The following is a 25,975-nucleotide window of genomic DNA, read 5'->3' as shown; positions in this document are numbered from 1 at the left end:
ATGTTTTGGCAAAATGACTTTGTGCTTCACATTTGTGCAGATTTTTATTCCTCAGATACAATGCAATCCTAAGTTGTTTTTTTTTAAGGTACTCTCTCTTGTTTGTGTTGTTTTAATTCATACAGTTTTCTGAGCGACTACAGACTAGCAATAAACAATTTTAATCTGGTGTTAAGCTTTAAAATTTGTAAAAACTCTTGTTACGGTGAATTTTCAAAGCGTTACCTAGCTCTCTGCAATCAAAGGCCACATTAATTCGTTCATCTCTTCATGATGCTGAAGTTTATAAAATTTGTTTTATTTTGTGTACTTTTTTTCACCGCTTTTACTCTAATGTGCAATTTTAAGTAATGCTCAAAGTATTAGAGCATCAGTATGCTTGTATGAATAAGTAAGGGTCTTATTGTTGTTGTTATGCTGTCATAACAATAGACAATACTAATAGAGTAAGAGATACACAATAAAGGAATGTAGGAGTAAGATACTTTGACTAGGATTTTTGGCACATACTGTTGGGAAATTGCACTGAATGTCTGGAAGACATCGTTTATCATATGTTTGTGTGACCATTTTCTGTAGCCCTATTTCTGGAATAAAAGGGAAATAATAAGGCCTGTGATAAATTAGTCAAAAACAAAGAGGAAGGGACATGCTGAAAAATGCTTCCCTTAAAAAAATTTCCCTTGCTGTGCTTTGAAGTGACCACACATTCATTGATTCATTTTTTTATTCATTGTTCAATGGTTACGAGAGAAAATCTGGCCTCCTCTGGTCTTTTAGTTCTAACCAAAGTTTGTCCAATTAATTATGCCTTTAACCACAGATTTTCTTTCATTTTAGGTCAAAGCCAATGATTCTGATATGGGCCCGAATGGAGAAATTGAATACACTCTTCACCAAGCAGTAGACCCAGTACCAAAACTCTTACGGATTGATCGCTCAACTGGCACTATATATGTCAAAGGACCACTGGACAGGGAAGAAATCAACAGCTTGTCCTTCTATGTCGTGGCGAGAGATAAGGGTCCTCAACCAAAAAGCTCTAAGACTTTTGTAACAATTGAGGTGACTGACCAAAATGACAATGCGCCAGCTGTAGAGATTCGTGGGATTGGCCTTGTGACACACAGTGAAGGAGTGGCTAACATCTCAGAGGACATGCCTGTGGGAACAGCTGTTGCTTTAGTGCAAGTGTCCGACAAGGATGAGGGAGAGAATGCTGTGGTCACTTGTGTAGTGGCAGGAGATGTGCCCTTCCAGCTCCGTCCTGCCAGCGACTCATCCAGTGACAACAAGAGGAAGTATTTCCTGCAGACCACCACCCCTCTCGACTATGAAAGAGTTAGAGATTACCGAGTAGAGATTGTTGCTGTAGATTCTGGAAATCCAGCACTATCTAGTACAAATTCTTTGAAGGTGCAGGTGACTGATGTGAATGATAACTCTCCAGTATTCTCCCCAACATTGTTTGAGGTAGATTTTCCAGAAGAAAACCAACCAGGCGAAAAGGTCTTGGATGTTATAGCTTCAGATGCTGACAGTGGCACCAATGCAGAACTCCTCTATAATATTGTGGCAGACTCATCAATCAAAGGTCTGTTTGAGATTGACCCGAATACAGGGGAAGTAAGAGCCAGAAGCCCCCTTGACCGAGAGCACAAAGAACGCTATGAGTTCCGAGTCACGGCAGCAGATAAAGGGTCACCAGTTCATAAAGGAACCGCAACTGTTGTTATTAAAGTGCTTGACCGGAATGACAACGACCCAAAGTTCATGCTTAGTGGCTATAGCTTTTCAGTGTTGGAAAACATGCCTCCTCTGAGTCCAGTCGGCATGGTGACAGTTCTGGATGTGGACAAAGGTGAGAATGCTCACGTTCATCTTGCTGTTGAGCCTGATGGAGGCAAGTTTGTCGTTCAAAATGGAACAGGCACCATACTTTCAAGCATCTCATTTGACAGGGAGAAGGAAAGCAGCTACACTTTCCGTCTAAAGGCAGTGGATAGAGGGGACCCACCAAGGTCTTCATATGTTGGTGTTACTATCAATGTACTGGATGAAAATGACAATGACCCTGTTGTCACCAAGCCCTCCAATTCCTCCTACAGGCGCTTGTCACCTTTAGCTTCCCCAGATAGCCATGTTGAGATTGTGGAAGCTGAAGACCTGGATAGTGGGCCAAATGCAGAGCTAGTCTTCAGTATTGCTGGTGGGAATCCTTACCAATTATTCCGCATCTCGCCATCTAGCGGGGAGATCACTCTCGCAAAAGAGATGACCCGAAAACACGGTGGACTACATCGCTTAGTAGTGCGAGTTAGTGACAGAGGGAAGCCTGCACGTCATGCCACTGCCCTGGTCCACATCTATGTCAATGAAACCATTTCAAATGTCAGCTTAGTGGAAGCTCTAGTTGGACACAGTCTTTACACTCCACTGGACAGAGACATTGCTGGTGATCCTGACAATGGATTTGCTGCACAGCGTAGCAACATTTTGTTTGGAAGCCTTGCCGGTGTGGCGGGTGTTGTCATGTTGATCTTGGTGGTGGTATTTATTCGACACCGCATCCAGAGGGAAACAAAGAGTGGTTATCAGGCTGGCAAGAAAGAAACAAAGGACTTATATGCACCCAAACAGGCTCCAAAGAATGCCAAAGGCAAACGAGGAAGGAAAGGGAAACCCCAGAAATCCCCAAAACCACTTGGGGAAGAGGAAGAGGTCAGTCTTCAAAAGAGCCTCAAGTTCAATCTTGATGGAGTCAACGATAGCCCCAGGATACATCTGCCCTTAACATATTCGCCAGGAAGTCCTGATATAGGCAGACACTACCGCTCCAACTCTCCCTTACCTTCCATCCAGCTACAGGCCCAATCTCCCTCAGCCTCACAGAAACATCAGGCTGTTCAGGACCTTCCTGCTGCCAACACCTTTGTTGGAACAGGGGGAGATGACAATTCTACCGGCTCAGACCAGTACTCAGATTACAGCTACAAGACCAGCCAACCCAAGTACAACAACAAACAGGTAATAACATGTCTCTTCAATGTTTTAAATGTTTTTGTCCAGAGGGTTTGTTAGACGAGTGGGTGGTTGCTGTGTCACATTGTTTCAGAGTATTGAAGAGAGAACAAGGTTTGATCACAGGTTTTATTCTATTTCTGAGGAACAGCTTTCAAGCAGTAGTGTAAAGGACTCTTACAAATAACATGAGATTGGTTTATTACACTTTGTTGTTTATTGTTCAAAATAGTGTTATTCTACTTAATTTGAAATTTAATATGTCTTTGGTTACATAGACAAAATACATTTGTTCGGAAATAATTTTATTGGCTCCCGTGTTACTTCTCTGAAGGTGAAATTGGTTATATGAAAGCAAGTTGCTTCAGAAAAAGATTATCTTGATTGCGTGTTTTAAAAATTTCTAAAAATATATCCAGCACTTCATATTCGTTTTTGTATCATCAGGCTTGAAGAGGAGTTGGGCAGGGAACTTCCAGTTCTCAGTGACTCACTTCTGCTCCTCTGCCTGACCTCTAGTGCACTGATCTCTGCAGGTCACTTGCTCTTATCTCCCTGCTCCTTATGCTCTTATCTCTTCTTATCTGTACAACATTTGGCAAGGCTTGAATCGCAATGGAAACAGAAATATTAATAGACTCAGAGGGGATTACAAACGAGAAAAAATGTAGAGTCTGGGGATAGAAAGCTTGTGTGTCTCTAGGTTTCTGTGTCATCTGCGTCTTGGACTAGAAAAGTGTGGATCTGTATTTGTGTGGGTGTGTTCAGTTGGGGATCAGGCAGACTACTATTTTCCTAACTAGTATTTCTGGCATTTCACAAATCCATATATTGCTTTCCTATCAGTTTATTAGGAGTCAGTTATGGATGATTGAATGAATCTTATTTCTTCGTATCAGTACCGTTTTAAGCTTTTATTCAACATAAGCACAAGAAACCCCCCCAGAAAAAACATTTTTATATCTTGGGGAAAGAAACCATATAATGTTACTTAAAAGAGATACCGTATCTAAAGACAGACTATATCGGGGGTGTTCTTTCCTCAACAAAGCAGTGCATCTGTGATCGCCAACTTAACATGTCTGTTAGGTCTTGCAACCTCTGATTTTACTGAAAGATATATGGTGTATTTGTGGATCAAACACACGCAAAAATGACAAGCTTTAACAATGCAGTATAGACGTTACGACCAAGGTATTTTTTATTAGGAATATTTGACCTTTATGTATGCAATTTATTTCATCTGAGATGAGCTGACATCGGCTTTAAAACTGATTCCATATATCAGATCCCAGTGTCATACATACAAAACAGTATGGCTTTGCAGATGAAGTTTGGATATATATATATATATATATATATATATATATATATATATATATATATATATATATATATATTCTAAGCAAAAATAGAAACTGAAAGAAATGCCACTGTCTTTGGCACATGTGTAGGTGACACATTTGTGTGGAGATATCATCAGAGTCAGTATCACAGTTGGCTGGTTGGTAGTTTCAGCAGATGCAAGCTGACAGCTTAGGTGATCACAAGCCTTTTTTGGGAGGAGTCACGTTAGAGAACAGTTGCCACTGTCTCCTTGATGGACAACATAAGGGACCAAAATGACTACAAGCCACGGGGCGTGTCTCGGTATTTGTGTGTAGTGCCAATCTCTGGGTCCGGGTGTAGATTTTCTGCTCTATAAAAAGGCTGTTAATTGTAACTGTGGCACAGATGTACGCTCTCAGCTCTTGACAATGTTTGCAGTTGCTCGATATGATAACATGAATGCGTATGAGACATGACTCAAATGATTGACAGACTGTGTAAAAACAGAGACAGATGTTGAAACTCATGTGACATACCTCAACAGATGTTGTCTCATGTATGGCATCCCCTCTCACATCAGGAAGAACAGACTGACCGAAATATATAATTAAACCAACTGCCAAGTGATGTGACAGATGTAGAGTGGTGCCCTTGCTTTAATTAACTCTCCTACACCTGACAATGGCTTTTTATTGACAACTTGGTCAGGTGTCAAGGTTTGTACTTAACTTCTTAATATTATGTCTAAAAGTTACGACTTGCGTGTTAACAGAATATGAGCACAGAATGTAATAATGCCTTTCAGTGCAGCTTGTTTGTTGGAGGATTGTACCACAAACAGTTTAGCTCTGTATGCAGCAGTATCATTCTTTTTTCTCCAACTCCCTCCGGGTTTAATTAAAAGTCTTTTTATAATGAACAGCTTTCTTTTGCTGGGTGAGTCAATGTTCAACAAACTAAAACGTTCTGATCTAGCTTTGGAAAAAAGAAAGTCTTGGGTGTCATGTGTGGGTCGTGCACTTAACAAGCACAAGATTGACTTTTAGACATAGATACTGTGTGGATGTTAAAAACACAAGACTTCCGACCCCAGTCTCAAATTCTTTAAAACCTTTGTTAGGTTTAAGCTAACGCAGATTTACATCAGGGTAAGTGTTGGGGATAGACAAGTAGTCAATTATAACTCCTAGGCGATATCAAGGTTCACATGACACCTCTTGACAAATGTTTTTATAAATGTAAGCATGTGCATAAGGGGTTCATTTGGTGGTGGAAGAGCAGCAATATGCATTATATGAATATGCAATTTCACTACAGCTGTGCACCCTGTAACAAGTGAGACAACCATTAAACACTATATTTTAATAGATGTATCTCTGCTGTTAAATGCTTTAGATGTATACAGCCTTTTTTTTACTGCACAGTCTGAACCTTAGTAACTGTATATTGCACCCATTTATGGATTGGTCCATTAAATTATCCTTGATTTATTCATCATTTGATGGTATTTTTTAGAAACATCTAAACCAATAAATGCTTGCCCTGAGAAATCCTGGGGCTGTATTGCAAAATGTGGAAAAAAAGAGTATACTCGCATATTGCTTGTTGAGGGTGCCAAAACCCAAACCCAAGGTGTTTCAAATGTCCTAATTTGATCACAGCTTTATCAGAGTATGAGCCCACCAAACGCTAAGAGCAACATTTGTTTTGTTTCCTACTCCAGAATCTAGCACCGCTACCAATTCAAGAACAGTTTGATCTTCTCCCAAGAGAATATCCCAGAACTCTAATTGATTTAGATTAACCCACTTTGGCTCAGAATTCCTGAAATGCCTTTTTCAGGATTTCACATATTGCAACAGACACACTGAATCTCAAGGCAAAAACAGGCAAAAAAATACCCATTCCCTCCAAGAAAACTCAAAATATCTTTTTTTTTTCGTAAAGCCTTGTTCTAAAAAATCAAAAAAAATAAATAAAAGATTAACCAAAACATGATAGAAATAGACAGACCAAAAAACCTTGAACCATAGTTGTAACCAGTTGTTGTCATGTTCGGTATTTTTCCAAAACTGATGAAATTCAGAACCATGGACAGTGCTTTTTTTCTTGCCAACTGCTCCAGCGCCTTTTGCAGACAGGGAATCATAGCACAATAAGAGGAAAGGAAGAACGTAGTCCAATGTTAGGTTGATATAGACATGTCCTCCATGGTCATTTGCCAATGTCTTTAGAATAATGCCAAACACGAGTTATGTTTTAAATGTTAAATTAAACCAATGCTTTGTCTTACTCTAGTGGGAAAAGCCCATCCACATGCAGAAAATAAAAGGTTATCAACTGGAATATATTCGAATGAACCTGAAAAAGCCTTAACAAGTTGCAAATGCACCACTAAAGAAGCCCAACATGTAACTACACAACTTTAAACAAACAGAATGTTGTCTGTGCGTGACAGGGTGCTTCAGCTTCTCTGTGCCAAACAGAGGTCCTGGAAATTGCTGCTCGCACCTGTTTGAGTAATATTTTAATGAAAGAGGGGACTTTGGGAATTTTCCTCGGGGTCCTGGCATGTTACACCTCTCTCATGTGTATGTCACAGTTTAGTTATGGAGCTTTGGCAGGCATTTACCTACAGGAAAGAATGGATATCTTATGAGAAATAGTAATTGAAATTTCAACATTGCTCTGTTAATTCATCATTTGCAAAATGTTATTTGCAATGTAGACGATTCAAAGAAAAAGAAAATTACAGTTGTCCTCATTATCATTTATTATCTTGATAACACAATATATTCAAATGAACGTTACATTGGTACACACTGATGCAACCATTTTCTGATGTATAAAATCTAATTTTGAAGTTGAGAATTGTTTTAGAAAGGCATGTTTGAAGCTGTGAGTAATTTATTTAGCTAAGATTCCCATGGTGTCAGGTTAACTCAAGTTTAGAGTTCTCACGAAAGATGTATATTCTCACAAGTCTGTGTCCTTTACATTTGTATCTGCAAATAACAAAAACTTGGTCATAAAGACATTCAAACCCAGAACGCTGGAGCTTTATGCACCTTTTTCAGAGCCGTCTTTGTAGTTTTAAGTCACCCCCTCATCACCTTTGAATGTGTGATATTGCATGATGGTTGCTGGAGAAACCAGTGACTCACATTAGCCATAAGAGCTGATAATTGGCCCTTTTGGGTCCAAGAGCCTGCACCCTTTTTCACACCTCACTTAATGAGAAACCAACATTTCAACAATACGCTGTGAGTTATACTGAGAATTCAGTGTTTCACAGCAATCACTACTGCTTGAAAGGCTGTAAATTCAAGCTTTTTATACATGCACATTATTAAAAGGCTTTATTTACCATGTATGAGTGTTGTCCCCTTGTGGGCTACTTGTTAATCTCCATTTCTCTCTGCAGTTTCCTACAGCAACTCAAGTGGCTTGCTAAAGCAGGGAAGGGAGTAGAGTGAGTCACTGCAAGTCTTAATTAACCTGCTTCTTTGTTAAGCAGGGCCCACACTTTGTGAACTTTAGGCATCCCTTTGAGCTTGGATTAGCCCAATTTAGCCCAATGCTGCTGTTTGAGCTCAGCAGAGGTGTATTACAGACGAGGCCGGAGGCAACATTTTTCCATTGTTCTACAATACCGTGACACATCCTTCTCGCTTACCGCTCCTCAAGACCAGTGAAAGTAGGAAATCATTGAAAATATGCCATCTGCATGTCAGTGAATAGAGAGTAAGGAACGCAGCTGACTTGTTTTTTTTTTTCCTATCTTAGTTTCCAATCTGCCTTCCAGTATTATTCAAACCGGCACAGTATACAGACATGCACACACCCACAGACACCCACACATTCTCAGCTCTTTGTGCACCACATATTTGCCCAGGCTGATTACCGAGAAAAGGAAAGCTGGAAGGAAAATGAGGTAAAAAGCATTGTAAGGGCTGGATAAATTCACCCTCGCTGTGCTGCATGTTTTACTTACTTCTTTACAACAAAAAAGATGATTCAATACATTGCTCTGTACACTGTGGTGTATAGAAAAACTCCTGTATGTTATTTAGACACCGATACTGCTGCTATTTCACATCTTGAAAACACTATTTACAAAATGTTGGCCCAGATTATATGCTTACCTTTTGGATGTCCAAACCTGCAAAGAAAAGTGACCTACATTACATTACAAGTTAGAATTAAACCCTCTTACCTCAGAGAGGTGTATATATATATATATATATATATATATATATATATATATATATATATATATATATATATATATATATATATTGTGTGTGTGTTTCTAGCAACATTTAAACACATTGAAAAACACTGAACTAAGTTTTTTCATTTTTTATTTTTGGCTTCGATAAGGCAACGCTTCTGACACAGGAACAAACAGTGAGGGGGCTGTTTTAAGAGCAGAAGCCAGTAATGAATGTATGGTACTTTGATCGAGACTTGATGGAGCCAAGGCATGGCTGGATCAAACATATTCCTGAAGATGACAGGAGCAGATTCTCAGGGGGAAGAACTATAGTAGGTTTCACTACATTTTAATTGGGAATCGTGAACTTTTGGTGAAAACATACAAGACAAGGGTAAAAAAAAAAAAAAGTAATCACACAGTGGACTTGCTTGTAAGGGTGCTTCTTATTTATGCCTTTTCCCCCTGCTTCCATGACAAATTGTGGGTCTGCTAGACACATAGTTTAGCTCAATTTTATTGATAGAATGTAGGGAATTAACACAATCAGCAGAACTCAAATGTAGACAACTTGCCTTTACCTGCTAGGGCGCTACATATATCTATTTTTTTTAAACAGTCTTCCAAAGTAAATACTCGGTCTACTTGGTGCACTGTTGGGGTTAATTATACTGGCAAATTTAGGTAACAGACACACAGAGATGGACCCTAGTGCAGAGACTAAGTTTCCATCCCTTTACAGCAGAATTGTCAGATAGGCAGTAAATCAACAGCTACTAGTCAGGCATACAGATACTGTACGACAAACAATTAAGAAGAGAAAGTGGCTGAACTGAAAGGTAACATAACCAGGCGCTCAGTGGCCCATCTACAAATATTCGTTCTAATTGCAGACGATGAACAGCTCGGTGGACAGGTGATAGGGTCAGTCAGTCTACACTGGAGGGAAACTGTGTGCTGGGGACGAGTGACAGGATGGGGGGGATGCCAGAATACACTGAGACATGAGAGAGACAGTTTTAGCCTGTGTCTGAATTTGATCCTGGAAGAGAGAAAAGAGCGGGAGATGAGGTGAAGGCACAGTGTAGATTGCCATGTGTGTAGTTGAGCTAACATTGCAGACAGAATTTAGAACAAGATACAACTTGTGTATTCAGTTTCTGCTAAAGGACTCTGTAACAAGTCATTGCAGGAGTTTGACAAAGTATAACCTCGGAGAAATTGAAAACAAAAGGTTAACATAGATTGTCAAAGCAATAATAGAGTTGTTTTTAGTGTCAGTTACAAATGTTTTTCACAGTGTTGTTGTCTCCTTGGTTGTTACTGTTTGATTTACTCCCATCCAGACATGCTGTCCTCCCCATTAGAACATGAAGCCCAAGACTCCAGAGCATTTCCATTATTTTATGCAGAAGCATTGCCTTTAAATATTGTGTGCTTCTAATTTCATTTTGTTTAGGTTGGCTGAACACAGAGCCTTAAGTGGCAACGTCCCCTTGGGGCAATAATTAAGTTAAAGCATAATAAAATATTCTTCACTCACTGGACTGAAAAAAAAAGTTGAATAGAAGATACATACATTAGAAGAGAATAGAAGATACATACATAAATCATTTGAAAAGTTACAATACGTAAAAACATTTTATATTGGTGTAATTCATCATGCCAAATAACGCTGCCACTCGACTGTATGTGAAAATACTGGACAGACTGCAAGCTCTCCTTACAACAATATCAGACACCAAGTGAATATTCTGCAGCATAAAAAAATGGCCACATGCAAGGAAAGCTTTCAGAATGATGAATGCCTTTAAGTCAGCTATCTCAAGTCTTCCTAAACTACCTACAGTCTCGAACACTAACTCCACAGTTTCAAAAGAAACTTTCCTGTCACCATGCAGCACAGTTTTGCTAACATTTCGGATTCAACTCTTTCTTGTTATAGATTGTGAGTCTTGCAGGTTGCTGAATAATGAGGACAAAAAGAGTGGTTGGCATGCAGCTCGGTGGCTAGATAGCTGCAGAGGTGGAAAGTAGCAGTACAAGTACTTTGATACTGTAGCTTAGTAGAAATGTCAGGTAGATGTACCTTACGTAAGTTTTTTTTTGTTTTGGTTTTTAAGTCTGTCCTTTCATCCTCACATTTGAACACTTATGTCGAAATGCTTCCATTATGTAAGTTTTAAGAAAGGCCTGTTACTTTAATTAATATGCACTGGAGGGTAATTATTGATTATTTCATATGCATCATTAAGCGTTACCTCATATCATGTAAACCAATTTCAATTTGAATAGGACAAGACATGAAATACCTGGAAAACAACTAATTACCGTATCCATCTTAGTTTAACTTAAGACACATTTCAAATACTTTCTCCATTCATCCATTATCCATACCACTTTTCCCCAATGGGAAAAGTGGTATGGATAATGGAGAAAGTTCCTAGAGCACCTCCTCTTTGTGCGTTCTTCGTACGCGTCGAAACAGCTGACAGAGCTCGGACTTGTGCAACTTCATTACAGACAAGCAGGTGTCTTATTAGACATTCAGCTCTTTGACAGAAAAAGCTCGCCAGCATAATAACACCTGGCACAGCACTGTGAACTAAGATCATCCAAAAGCTAGATGTTTTATTTTTGCAAACACACCAGTACATTTGGAAAAAGAAACTGTCGTCTCAAATTAATGATTAAGAGAGGAAAGGTGTTCTGGATTGTCAAAGCCTGACTGTGTGTGCGTAAAACATCAAATTATGTCTTTTCCTGACTCTTCAGTACTTAACATACACACACCAGAGTACTACAACAGCTAAGAGGGGACAACTGTCAATGACAATTACCAAATATAAACTAATAAAATAATACAACAAAAACAAACTGATTTGACTTTAATATAATTTTATTTTTACTGATCTAGTAATATGGGTGCACATGACTAGTGGGGCGAGTGCCTCGTATCCTCGAACTCCACCCCCTTCGTACCGTCTTTGGTTTGTGCGTCTGCTCCTAGATATTAAAAAAGGGGAGCTCGGATGGTGGAGATTGGGGCCAAAAATATTCACATAACATCCCCAGACGTCCTTTGAAGTATCTTGCCAGGGTGGAGAGAGGGTGTGTGTGTGTGTTACCTTGTGTTACAGTATACAGAGACGGATGTCAGCTGTGTGATCTGGCTCTGCACAGTATAAAAGATGGCATAGCTCAATATTTAAGGCTTGTGCAGAAACGCTAGCTTCACAGACTGCCTGCTATACTCAGCACATTTGCAATTTCTTGGCAACCGGAGTGTAGCCCTCTGATGTTGTCTTGTTTCAAGTCGACTTAAAGACTGGAGTGCCTAAATATCAGGCCTGATTATTTGGAGGCCAATCGACTGTTGAAACCAGGTAGTTCCGTTTTTTTTTTTTGATACAAAGTCAAATCCTTTTTTGATGTATGAGATGCTCATTACCATGCAAATTTCTGGTTCAACGCCAGCAGACCAATTTAAGTGACAGACTTATTTGCGGGATCCAGGTAGTTGAGGAGAGAAGATTAAAATTTGACTCAGTTCGGAGTCTGAATCCATGGATTATGTGCTGTAGAATTTCCAGACACCAATTAACATTAGTAGCAGCAGACTAGTACTTTCAGTATTCCCAACAGTCTAAGTCTGTGTTAACTTAATCCACCCAAGAAATTCAAGGAAGTCTTGTCTTTAATATATTTTATAATGTAATGTACAGTACAATATCCTGGAGCACAATATAATATATTCTTCTATAGTACAGAATGTCTTGTCTCAGTTAATACCTTTATCAGGTGTTAGGCTGCAAGGGATCCTGCAATTTGTGCTGTTAGTGAATAATTGTCTGTGTATTTCTGTCTTCCTGTCTTCCAGGCATTGTTGCATAAAACAGGACGACTCACCAAATTATATATATATCTATGTAGCTGTTTATTTAGCTGTTTTAGCCTTTATTAGTTAAAGGACAACTGAAGAGCGACAAGATATTGCGAGGAAAGATGGGATGATGTGTGGTAAAGGGGCCAGGCTGGATCCAAACCCACGCCTCAGCAACAAGGACTGTAGCCCCTTGCACCGTGGGTAGCCAACATAACCACGAGGCTATCTGGCTCTCACTCACTCTTATTTTTTTGAAGTCCATATTTATGCTTAAACGTACGGTGAGCTTCCTGCCATGACTCGTAACTTTTTAAAACACCCCACTTTATTGACTTTGATACTGACTTTGTTTACCTCCTCAGTCAATACTCATTTGCTGCTCTCAACAAACGTTAAACAAAGCAAGATCATTTACTTGTTAACTTTAGCTACATCATTAGCCCCAGAAAAAAAAAAAAAACAAGGTGTTGAATCATTTTCCAGTGTATCTGATCCACATAAGGCCAAGGGACCATCAGTGGAATCCCACACTGTTTAACAAAGAGATAAGTCCTGTGAGTTGCTTTTATAATGTACATAGATTGACATTATTATTATTATTATTATTTTTTACAGTCTTCATGTGTTTTTGAACATGCCAGTGTTCCTGACGCACGTGTTGATAGTTCTCTGATGATGCTGGTAGAAGAAACACCCCGTCTGAGTGCTTGTGATAAAGATTTTTTTTTTTTTTTAACTTAACCTCTTGGTAAAAATGAATCTCAAAAGGCTGTACCCCATGCTTCCTTTAAAATTAGATTAGTTCTGTATTATTTTACACTGTAAGATAATACTAACTGTTACTCATTGGTTGACATCCATCTGCCAATTGCTTGACTACCATGTACTGTATGAGAGGTTTTTAGACTATAGTGCTTTAATATGCCTCACTCTTTATTTCTTGTATGTTCATGTTGAAAATCACCAGAATAGAAAGAATAATGTTCCTGACACTCGCATGTCCTATGGGAGTGGACCTCCAGAAGCCTCATTTCAGTTGTGTCCGCGGTGCGTTGGTCCATTTCCAAAGTGTCCCTTAACGTACACATTAAAGGTGGCAACCCTAAATTCTATTGGACCCTGAAGCCATCTTAATTTTAATGTCAGTCTGTGTTTATGATCTATTTCAGCTAGAAACAATCCAATTGTTTTAATCTTCCATGCCATCTTGACTGTAAACAAGCTGGGAGGGAAAATTAAGTGAGATTAAACTCTTCTTGTCTTCAGGAGGGGAGAGGAAGTTAGGCAGGGTGCTCATCTCCAATTGCCTCGAGACACACCTGGCAGAGTTCTTCACTTTTCTAGTTTTATTAACAAAATCTAATCAATTTTAACTGCAGTTACCAAAGTGGCACGGATTGGAAACCTTTGGATTTCATCACAAGCAAACAAATGTTGGAGTTGAGAAATGATATGCTTTGGTTAGCAGATAATATTTATAGACCAGCCCCCCCCCCCCCCCCCCCTTTTCTGGCAACAGAGGAGGTATCGATTGAGAGTGAAAAAGCCCTTTAACTAGAGGGATGATCAACATGTTGAGGGCAACAGAGACAGCAGGGAGGCAAATGACTTCAATTAGCTGGGTAGCTCTAATGAGAGAACCGTTCTTTGAACCGGGACATCGGGATTGATTTCATTTGCTCCTCACTCTCACATTGAATGATTAGAGTTGGCCCTTTGAGATCAGTTGGCCCATCCTTAATGTTAACAGACTGACAGGTATAGATAATGAGCAAAAACAGTATGGAGGGAGGGGGTAGTAAACATGTCAGTAGGACAAGTATTTTGTCAATTGCCACATGTAGTCTTTTTTCTTGCCCTGTTACCTGCTCAAATAAGGCTTAAATCTGTAACGTCCTTCATATTTCTCTCTGCAGTAGCAAAAGCGTCAAATCCACTTATCCCATCCAAATCCTTTTGAATTCCAAATCGAATCTCATTAAGTTTTGCTTTCATCTTTTGCAGGTAACTAAGATTATAAATAACTTCAGCTTTAAAAAAAAAGAAATCCAGTCTAGACCCGTCATCGCCTGTTACTTGTTGAGGAGCCAGTTTGAAGAGGTAGCTACTAAATTAATCAACGATATAGCATTAATTAAGCGGGCCTGATTAACTCCCACAACCTGTTGCTGCAACCTGCGAAGGAGACGAGTAGCAAATGATTGGAAACGTTGATTGGTATTGATTATAATGACACAGGCGAAACGGCTAAAACACATTGACTTTTAAACTCTGTTTTCGCTCAGACTACCCAATCAGTGCTGTGTTTGTTCAGAACTATGAGGTCTTTCGAGCATAAAAAAAATCGATTTGATATGAGACGTATTATAATGTATTGCTCTATGCTTTTAAAATATTGAGTAGAAGTAAAATATTGAAGAGGAGATCTGTTAGAGCCCTGGCCAAAAATATTGAGGTATTTATTGAGAGAGAATTGGAAGCAACCCTTAACCAAATTTAATGTAAAGTCTGCAGGATTTTCTATATAACATAATATTCTTTATATGAGCTCGAAGACGGCTTCTAATAAGGATGTAAGCCTACTGCGGTAGATTAAATTTGCCCCAACACCTCCAAACCAATATTTTTTACAGTTAATGGCACTTTTGATTAATACTGTATCATGCGTCATGTCAGATTTAATGTACTCAATATGCATAAAACATTTTTTATAATGTAATAATGTATTGATTTAAGTGGTGAACAGCCTGTGACGAAAGAGTTTCCCTGATAAATGGCAACCGTAGTTGAACTTTCTGTGCAGCTAGCTGCGGCTGCCAACCATGAGCCCTCTTGATGTCATCAAAATGCCCAGCAGTGCTGACTGGCTCTTTGATGTAGAGGGGAAATAATTAAAGTGATGCTGGTGATCTATACACATATTAAAAAGTGATGGTCTCTCTCTATCGATCAAGTCTGATGAAACGCATGATGAAAAAGCCAGGGGTTCCCGATGATCTGCTCTCGTTTCTCCGTCGCCTCGTTTGCCGTCTGCGGGTGGCATTCGGTCAAATTTGGTCTTTTATGCTAAAAAAAGTAAAAATAAAAATAAAATGAGTAATTCCTTTAGGTAAAGCTGTGTGGAGGCTCAGCTCCCTGATGGCATTGCCTTTAGCCGAGATATTATATCACCACATATCCCAGCCTCCTTACCTTCTGCCAGGCAGATTAGTGCTTTTATCAATAAGCAGCTTAGCACCAAAGTGTCCCTCAATAATATGCCATGGTATTTTTTTTTTCTCTCCTGCTGCTTTTACTCCTTGGCTCCTTTTTTTCCCCCCTCATGTCTTTTGCCCTAACACGTCCACATATCCTCCCTTTTTTCTGTTCTCACCCCCAAAAAATCTCCACTTTCTCTATCTCTGGGTGTTAACCTTTGACTTAGAGAAACAAGGATACATAATGTATTCTTCTCTTCAGGTCACATTAGGAACCAGGACAGGGCCCAGGAGGACCTGAAAGCAGCATCCCCATCAGACATACTACCCCATTAGAAGCCTGCAGTGCACCATAAAATCCATTAAGGTCCATTAGGGAAGTGCTCTGGCCCAGAGACACCTTTAAGGCCAGTCAGCCACAAAGGTGCACAGTTACAGATGGTGTCAAACTTATTTGATCTGTCTTGAAAGACCATGTTTTCCTCCAATTATGTATCCAACACTACAAGGCACATATTGGTATGAAAATGGGCTCATTCGTGAAAAATCTTTGATGCATAATTTTAAGATAACGTCAACGATGTAATTGCTAGTCATTTTTCAGAAAGTCTTTATCATCTCAAAATGCACTGATTTTTTTTTTTTTGTTCCAGCTGTTTTAACTCTACTCTTATGCCATAATTTGTCTAGTTAGAAAACCAGAACATAATGAAAACGATCACAATGAATATGAATAAGCTATAAGCATTATTGAGCAGAAACAGATCCCCCCCCCCACCCCAGCCTTTTGTAAGTGCCTGAACTCGTTCCACAGCAAAGGGCAGCTCTTTCAACCTCCTTCGATCAGGACAATTGGATACAACTGAGAGGTTTCAGCACTCTGCTTCTCGCGTGATCATAGCTCACATTATGTCGTTTGATGAGTGTGACCCAAATCTAGCAGGGGTAAGATATTTTTCAGTGAGTTTGGAGTTGTAAATCCGAGAGGAAGTCAAAGGTGAATCCATGATTTGGCCATCAATTGCTATTTCTGATGCATTATTGTGGGGTTAAAAAAAAAAAGAAGCTGCACTATCGGCTCTTACATTCCATCAACCGCTTGGTCTTTTGGAAGAATTTCACGATGAGAAAAAAACGTGAGCTGCTACAAATGTATGTATACAGTTTTTAAACAAAGACTAACACCTACACCGTCCAACCACATCAACATTTTGCCACAAATTGTGTTGGATTTTCCTAATTAATTGTTTTTAATTAGCTTTGGGACACATCTTGTTTGACTAACTGTTGTGAGGTTATGATAAATTCCACATCGTTGATGCTTCCAATATTCTTATTTTTTTTATCTTAACAGCAGGTGGTGGAGAGCTCATTTATTAATTTTCCCCACAGCCTGGAGCTGATGATGGATTAACAGCATATAATTACATAGTTTGACTGCAGAAGTAGCTATTGTACATGGCACATGTGAAACTATTTATTTAGTTTTCCACTGCATGGCTACGGCTCTAGATTCATTCATGCAGTTTCAGTGTATTCAAAGTTAAGGTCATCTTTATGGTCATTTTTTTTTACGTGTTGTACATACATATTTATAATGTAGACTTTATTGCCAAAAGTTTCAGTGCGATTAAACCCATTATAAGACTTTATACCACCATCTAATCCACAGAGAGGAGCGATTAAGTAATGTCCCTAAGATTTAAAAAGCATGATAAGTTGGTGAAAAGCTAAATGAAGGAGGCTAGGTCTCGTATATCACTGATTAAAGACCTCAGCTCAGCTCTTTTAACTGAACGGGGGGAAAAGAGACACAGGAAGAAAAGGAAACTGTCAAGAAGCAACAATCTCATTAATTTTGATGTGCTCAACATTTGCAACATGAATCAACAAGGTTACATCAAAAATGTCTCCTAAAATTGGTTTTACATTATTAGTGAAGCAACCAAGAGCTTCATTACCATTCAAGTCACTGTAAGACAATTATGATTACGTGAATATTTCATTTAACTGGAGAAGGTTATGACACTTCAAACACTCATGACAGCTATTAGGCAATTACACTCTATTCATTTTACATTTAGATACAATTGGGGGTAGCTCCTTAAGTAAATGATCATTTTTCAACTTGTAAATTCTACCAGAGCAGCCTCAGTGAGCATGCTAACAGCTTGCAGCTTGTCACCTGTAAAAAGCCTTTAGGGGACAAGGAGGTATTTTCGCATGTTGTTTTATTTGGTGTTTTCTCGAGAATTAGAAGAAAGATTAGTGTCACCTCTGTGCGTCCACTGCTGAGGAACCTCTATGAGGTGTTATGCTAGCTTAGCACTTGATTGGAAGCAGGAGAGACAGCTCTAAACTCCATACAGGGAGCCTTGTTTGCATGATGTGTGTGTATTTAACACATGAAGAAAGTTGTTGATGGAGCGGCAGTTTGCTATGGAAAGCTATATGAAACTATTCTTTTTTTCCTGCAACAGCAGCATGTGGGATTGCAAAAACAGTTTGTAACAGTTAAATCTTTGTTAAATGTTGCTTGTTGGCTAGCTATCAAGATGAGGATCACACAGGCACTTGTAAGTAAAAGGAAGTGAAGTGTGAGGGATTTTTGACACAGCCAAAGACTCATAAATACTGTATTATTGAATCTGGTGCAGCGGCTGTGGTGTCACCCATTGGCTGTGAACGCAACTTTTGAACAGTGACTTTATTGTTTGCCTTTATTTGGAGATTGTCATAGTTACACATTGTGAGTCTCTTTCATGGTATCCAGGCCAGGGGGCAACCTTCAGTGAGAGTAATGACCAAAGATCCACAGGTGATTTGGCTCACAAGCACCAAACAGTCTCATTAGTGAATTAAACAGTCCTGACTTGTTATCAAAGGTATTTGATCAATAACGGGACAGTTAAAAAGGGTTAATGATATTTACTATACAGTGGAGCACTATGCCCTCAGTCACACAACATCTAAAGCACATATTTGAGTCTCTTGAATGTTATCAGTGTGGAACCATCATTTACAAAATGAACATAATGCTGTTTTGAAAAAGATTTGAAACGTGTAATTGGGATGAGCTCACAAGTGAAGTGTTTAATGAGATAAGGAATCGATTCAGATGTCGAGTCATTTATCCATCTGAATTCACACAATCTGTGTTTTCTTTAAATTAGTGCAATTACCCCCTGCTGTCCATTATACAGGATGCACGTTTCATAAACTCCCACATGTGGCTACCTATTGTCCATGGACATCACACTGCCACATATTGGAGACAAAGGAAGTATGATGACAAATGTATTGCAATCAAATCACCATTAATAACTGAGCAAGTATTTAAAAAAAAAGTTTCATTTAGCTTTGAATATTCAACATTCGACATCATCTTAGGAATTGCTGCATACAGCAGCAGTTATTTGAACAGACTTTTGGATATGCAATCCAAAATAAATAGAGATAAATGTCATCCATCATGCTGTAGGTCTGAATGTGACTTTGAGGATGAATGATGAAAAGAAATCAAAACAGCAAATAAAGCAAAGAGAGAGAAGATAATACCCAGCGAGAAAGTAAGGAAACTAATTGCTAAGCTGTCGTAAGGAGACAGGCAGGATACGTTTCACAGTTAAAGACAATACAGAGTTAAACAAATAAATGCGTTTACTCGCGGAAAAGTGCACAGCATTCTTATCGTTTGGAATCTGAATTGCTTGTCAGATTACTGCTTGAGCAGCAGAAACATGCTGCTATGTGCGGTAATTGCAGACTTACCTACAAACCGCAGACAATTCAGGTTAATTACACCAAGTGGAGGGTGCATAGACATTAACCACCAGGGACTGAACATGCTTTATGATTGCCAACTACATCCTGCTTCCTGAGCCAAAGACAGTTTTGCTTAACCTCCAGCTGAGCGATTTATTTCTTTATTTATTTGACTGAGAAAGCAGCATTACAGTACTCATTACAGGGCCCAGGTTGGGGTAGACACTCAGCCTATAAAAGTTGTGGAAATTTTGCTTGTGATGCATCCAGGAGTGCGACATCAGCATGTTGCCCGCGCTTCATCGCGGGGGGTGCATGCAGAGAAAAAAAGAGAGAGGCCATGGTCAAACTGAGCTACAAGCAGCTGTTCTGCATTTGTTAGATATTCTGTTTAAATCTAACATTCATCTTCTATTAAGAATGTGAGTTTTGCAAAAGACTACAATAGCATGCAAGCCTCATTACATATTAATTTAGCTTCCAAGAGCAATGCTAATATCATTCAGTTATGCCTTTGGAAAGATGATTTTACTCCAGGCAATAAGTTGTTACTGCCTTATACATTGGATTAGGCTCAGTGAGCATGTCCACGCAGGCAGACAGAATTGTGTGCGTGCTGCGTGCATCGTAGCATGGGGTTGCGTCCTCATCTCCAGCGATTGGAGTGAGGGCAGGTGCTGGCAGAGGTTGGAGGATAGATGGTGATGGGTGGTTGGCTTAAAGAACGGGGAGGATTGGGGGGCCGGGTTGTGGGCCAGATCTCGTCCTTGCAGTTATGAAGGAGAAACAAACTGATCTGACAGTGACAAATGAACCGTCTCCTCTTTCCCCAACTGCCAGTTTTATTCCGCACAAACTCCTTTTCTCTTCCTCACTTTCTCCTCTGTTCCCCCAGCGTTTTCTTACCCAACCCCACTTCTTCATTTTCACCTACCAAGCTCTTTTACAGCCTCAGTTTCCCCTTTCTTACTTTTTTTCTCTCTACTTTTGTTCTCTGTTTGATACTCTTTCTCTTCTCTGCCTTCACTATATTGCCTTCTTCTACTTTCTCGCTTTGCTCTGTTTCCTTACAAGTATTTTTTTTTTTTTTTTTTGGGGGTGGGGGGGCTGGCTCTCGAGCAGTCCTGTTATTTTCTGTTGTCGAGCAATTGCGGTTGATTATTTAGTACATTAAATAAATGGACTGATTCAAGCACACAATAATTACTTGCTTGCTACCGTTTCATGTCACTGATGCGCCTAACATGGCATTTGAATAGTGTGAATTGCCTCGTATGTTTTGAAAATTGTATTGCTTTCCAGTTAGATTGTCATAGCCGGCTGGCATTAAAGCAGGAAACACTGAAGTAGTGCGAAGTATGAAGGCATAGCTCAGCAGTGATTATTGTTGAGGTTTAATGACTGCCTTGCTCCTGTAATAGACCTTCTGGGGTGTTGAAATGAGATGCCAAGCAGAGAAGACAATTAATTGCTTGGCTTCCTTTTGTCCCCGCCCCTGTGTATTGGACTGAAACTTGATAAGATAAAGGCTTAGGGGCCACCCTAATACCTTAAGAGACTTGTCTACCTGGTATGTATTGTCTGTGGGTGTGTCGTCTGACTTAACTTTTGTTTGGGTATTACATACTCGTGTTGCGCTCTGCAGGTGTATTTTTAATCAATAACAAGCAGAGAAATGCAAAAAAGAAAAAGAAAAAAGTATATCGAGTATTGATGGTCATCTTCATGCGGAGATGTTAATCAATTTACTCATCCCTGACTTATTGATGTATTTGTATTGAGCTGCAGCACAGCTTGCCGTCTTTCCACAGACAGACTGACAGATAGACAGGCAGAAATATTGGTTGTACGTATCAGGTTGTGTATGTTTGCTCCAATATAGTCTTGCAGCTTGGTTTGTGAGTCTTTGCTGATTTTCTCTTCAGCGCCCCCGACATCAAATTCTGTTCTGATTAATAATGTAGGAAAAAGCACGCAATTTGATCGCAGAAATGAATGCATCATGCATGCCATGTCTTTGCTTGTGTCATCTTGAAAAAAAAAAAAAAAAAGAAACACTCCAGTGGCATGTTATTGATATATGGATAATAACTGCAGACATCAAATTCCTTATGGGCAATTTGTCCACATTGTAAAAATGCTCAAATGTGGATTTGAAATGCATGATTTCTCTCAGTTTAAGGGAAATTCAGTCAGTAGTGTTTGAGTTGCTGCTAGGACGGGTGGATACATACTGTAGTGCCTCTCTAGAGCTAATCAGTTTGATCTTCAAATGCCAAAACCAAGCCGTGACATGCATAATTCCCTCAAGTTTGGTTAGAAGTTGATCAGTATCAAAGAAGCAGCTCGAACAAACCCTGATAACAGAAACTATTTAATTATAAGTTTCTCTTTAAAGTAAGCTTACATGCTCGTTACTCCACTGCTATGACCAAAGTATTTTCTTTATTTTTTTTTCACACTGCGGCTCTCTCCAAATCCCTGTTAAATGTCTTTCTTTGTGTTTCGGCTAAGACGTTTTTTTTTTTTTTTTGTCATTATTATTCTCAACCAAGAGCAATTTTATTCCAAGGAGTCGCTGCAAACATCATGACCAATACACACAGTTAAATGGCGGTGAAAACATATTCTGTGAGAGGGAAGAGGAAGAAGAAGAAGAAGAAAAAAAAAAAAGCATCCACAGAACACACTCTTGTTTATGAGCATTAAAAATGCATTGGCGTTCTAAATCATTATGATGCAAATTCTGAGTCTGTTAAGCAGCAGTACACTGCGAGCATTAGAGGAGTGCAAATCCATCAGGCAGGAATAAAAAATACCGTGCACTGAATGTAATTGGAATAACAAATAGTAGGCTATATTATTCAACATATGGTCAATACCATACAGATTGGAGTGGCGGGAAAAAAAAGCTAAATGTGCATGTTTGCCACACCATTTCCTTTGGGCAGGCACAATATGTTGTACCATTAAGGGAACAGCTCACAACGGCTAATGGAAAGTGTGAAAATTAATACAACCTGAAATGCATACTGTCAATCAGTTAGAGGTTAGATGCAAGTAAGGCAGCTTTTCTTTCTTTCTATATATATATATATATATATATATATATACATTGTACATATTTCTTTCTAATTTGCATATTTCACTAAAGTAAACCCTGCACACAGCATTGATTTGACAATCTGATTCCTGTCTGCTCTTGCTTTCTGCTGAGTGTCAGTACAAACACAGCACTCAAAGTGAGGACTAAAGCATCGCAGTGTGGAATTTCAACTCTCAACATAATGACTCTCAGAGGCTGCCGCAGCTCATACGGGGAAGGATTGTTTCTGGTTTGCAGTCATATGAAATGTCATCTGGAATTTGACAAGATATGAAGAAGCAATCCCCCTCTGAGAGCTCCACTGAACCGCACATTTTCTTATATTGTTCTCTTGTTCTAATCAAGCCCTCGCGGCTGACCCATGTCATTGTGTGATAAAACTAATTATTTGCCACAAGAATTATTGTGGGCTCGGCTGTCTGGAGGTCAGAATAACTGGCAGCCCTCTTATACTATTAAAGTGATTATACTGTCTCCGGCCAACCGTCTGCACACTGCTGTAACAGGGTTGATATCACAGAGCCAAACAGATGTCCTGCTTGTTTTTTTTTTTTTGAATCATTGTATCATTAAAAGAAAAACACAGACAAACACTTTTATATGCATCTGTGTGTTCCTCTGGTGGGATTATTATTGTAAACTGCTCACAAAGAATTAACAAGAAACACAACAATAGGGTCAATTCACCTAACCCTCGCCGTGGAAAGCTGACATAACATTCATTGTGTGTGCTTAATCTAAAATACTACTATATGCCAGAAGTGATTCTGACATTTTTTTTAACAACAGAATCGGTCATCACACACATACTTTAATTGGATGTAAAAACGCCTTTGCACCTGAGACTAGACTTGTTTTGGATCAATTGGCTTTGTGGGTTATGCAGCAATACTGTAAGTATATGTCCATTCCATTATTCATTCATTACCTTTACCGCGGGGTACACCCTCGACCGGTCGCCAGTCAATCACACTGCGGACATATGGAGACAGACAACCTGCCACACTCACACCTACGGGCAAGTCCAATGAACCTAACAAGCATGTATTTGGACTGTGAGGGGATGAAATAGGACTCAGAGAGAATCTATGCAGGCACAGGGAGAACATGCAAACTCCACACAGAGACTCCCTGTCTGACGGGGGATTTGAACCAGGAACCCTCTCGCTGGGAACAGCGATAACCGCTGCACCACCATACAGCAAAGCCTGTTAGCATGTTGTCGCATTTTATGCGTTTTGTTAATCTTGTGGTTATTTCATTATAAATCTGTCTACCATCAAAGGGTTATTTTTTCTTTTAGGTCTGCATAGATGTAACAGTATGTGTAAGACTGTCATAGCTGTCATTTGGATCGGAGCCGAGTCTATGTTGTGAACTTAAAAGGAAACAATGTTACCTATGTATGTATATATGCACTGAGTGACACACTGCGGCTGTAGAGGTTAAATTATACAGTTGAAGATGTCTGCATGATATATTCTTAAATTTCCTTTTTTATATATGCAGATTTATTTCTCAACAGTTTTTGTGCACTCGCTCACATCTGAGTCATCTTTTGGATGTTGGTCTTTTTGGAGCGCCAACAAAGCGCTAAATAAAAGCGCCTTTGGTTTGCAGGTAAAGACATTTGAGATATATTTTGTATTTTGGAATGAAACCGTCATTCCCAAAAGAAACAGTGTTAGGAGATCCCAATTGTCCTTTTCTACTTCTCACTCTGTTACTCCCTATTGAGCTCAGTATCTCAACTTACTGAGAGATATAGCAAACACAATATTGAAATTTGCTCATAAAAGACAAAGGAAAATGTCTATAAATGTGTATAATTGATAAATGGGTACTCTGTGCTCGGTCCAAAGCTCTGATTCCAGTTGTTGGGATGTTTCTGGCACAGCTGTAGAGAGTTAGCATCTCAGCCTTTCTTTGCCCAGCACATTGATATTTCCGCGGTTGCACAGATTGAGCTCCAGGGCCTCCTACAGAAAGACAATTGTCCAGTTTCCGCTTCAGCTCCAACAATAAGCATCCACTGCAGCTGCGGTCACTGTAGCGCACACTGAAAGATGTTTGTGAATATTTCCGTTATAATCACAGGAATGTGCCTCTCATGTTGCAGAGTTGACATTCTCCTCACACTTTAAGCTTGTGTTTATTGTCTCCCCCTGTCAAGTGGTTAGCATGGTAAGCACACTGGTTCTGTTTTTAACTTCAGAGCTCCAGCAATGTATTCAAATCAGAAGTTAAATGGAGACTCACCAGGAGGAAGCGCTTCCAACACAAAACAGCATGCCGCAGCAGCACTTCTCGCCTCTTTTTATAATGTGTTGCAAAGAAAGAAAGAAAGAAAAAAAGTTCCTCTTTGCTCACAGCATTCATGAGGTAAAAAGAACTGAATCACTTACCACAAATGTTTCGGTATTTAAATCATGGCATAGAGGAAAAAAGATATTCAGCATTATCAATTAACGAAATGGTTATTACATTAACACTGACAGACCTTTTGGTGCGTTAGATTTTGTCTCATCTTGACTTCAGATACATTCGACACACATTTAGCTCAGTCACATTTTGTTTATTTTTCGTTGCTACTTTTAAAGTTGGATGTTCTCTTCTCAGCCACTGCAACATTCATAGGATTATCTCACCCTGAACTCAGCCTCAAGCAGCATTTACTATCTGCTCTGCATACCACAGACTAACACAAAGGTGCCTGAGAGCCCTTTAAGGGAGAACGGATAGCTGCGAGAGATGGAGACAGAAACGTAATTGATGAGCTCCTACTTAAATATGCATAATCTTTACACCTTGACAGACCAACAATTACAGTATACATTCTTAATGGACTAATGTCCAATAATGATTCTTTATTGTAAAAGTGCTTTGTCATCCTCAGAGATATTTCAGCAGCATTACACGGGGGTAAGTTCAAGTTACAATTTAATTAACTAACCCATTAATCAAAAGGGAAAGAAGATGGCATTAGCCCCAAAAGGCTAGTTCCCTTTTTCTGTAGCTATCGCATCAGCATGAACGAGCTAAAGTGGTTAATGTGGCCCCTTGACATATACATTGTTAATGTTCATGCAGGGGATGTGCTACAGTACACAATAGAGAGAGGTGTGTGCATTAGGTGCAGTAGATTCTCTTTGTGAATTTTTTAACAATTCAAATGCAAATCGTTTTAATCATTATTCATTTATGATTCAGCCTATTTAACATTCTTGGTCCAGGCCTTGCGGTCCAAGGGTGCTAATTGTCTTTGACAATCAGGATACATGCTGAAGTGAAGAATGCAAAACAAAGAGTGGGGACACAATGTTTGTCTATTTGTGTTTTTTTGTTTTGTTCCCCCCCCCGATGTGTAGCATCAATCTTACATGCACGTGAGAGGAGGATGAGCTGTGTTTAATCACTGTCCTAACAAATTGTGTTTGTAAGTGTTGCTAAAGGTA

At 39.3% G+C, this 25,975-nt stretch overlaps 1 protein-coding gene across 1 annotated transcript in view; it reads left to right on the top strand.

Moving 5' to 3' along the window:
• The window catches only part of pcdh1a (protocadherin 1a), a 94,906-nt gene that overhangs the window by 9,416 nt on the left and 59,515 nt on the right, over positions 1-25,975 (top strand). The window contains exon 3 of the mRNA XM_079355006.1: positions 841-3,027. Within this exon, the coding sequence (XP_079211132.1) occupies positions 841-3,027 (2,187 nt within the window). The remainder of the gene's footprint in view (positions 1-840; positions 3,028-25,975) is intronic.

The sequence above is a fragment of the Symphodus melops genome (genome assembly GCF_947650265.1).
Source record: "Symphodus melops genome assembly, chromosome: 11".
Classification (NCBI taxonomy): Eukaryota; Metazoa; Chordata; class Actinopteri; order Labriformes; family Labridae; genus Symphodus; species Symphodus melops.
Note: the sequence above shows the minus strand (reverse complement) of the source record. Positions and strands in the feature narration are given on the sequence as shown.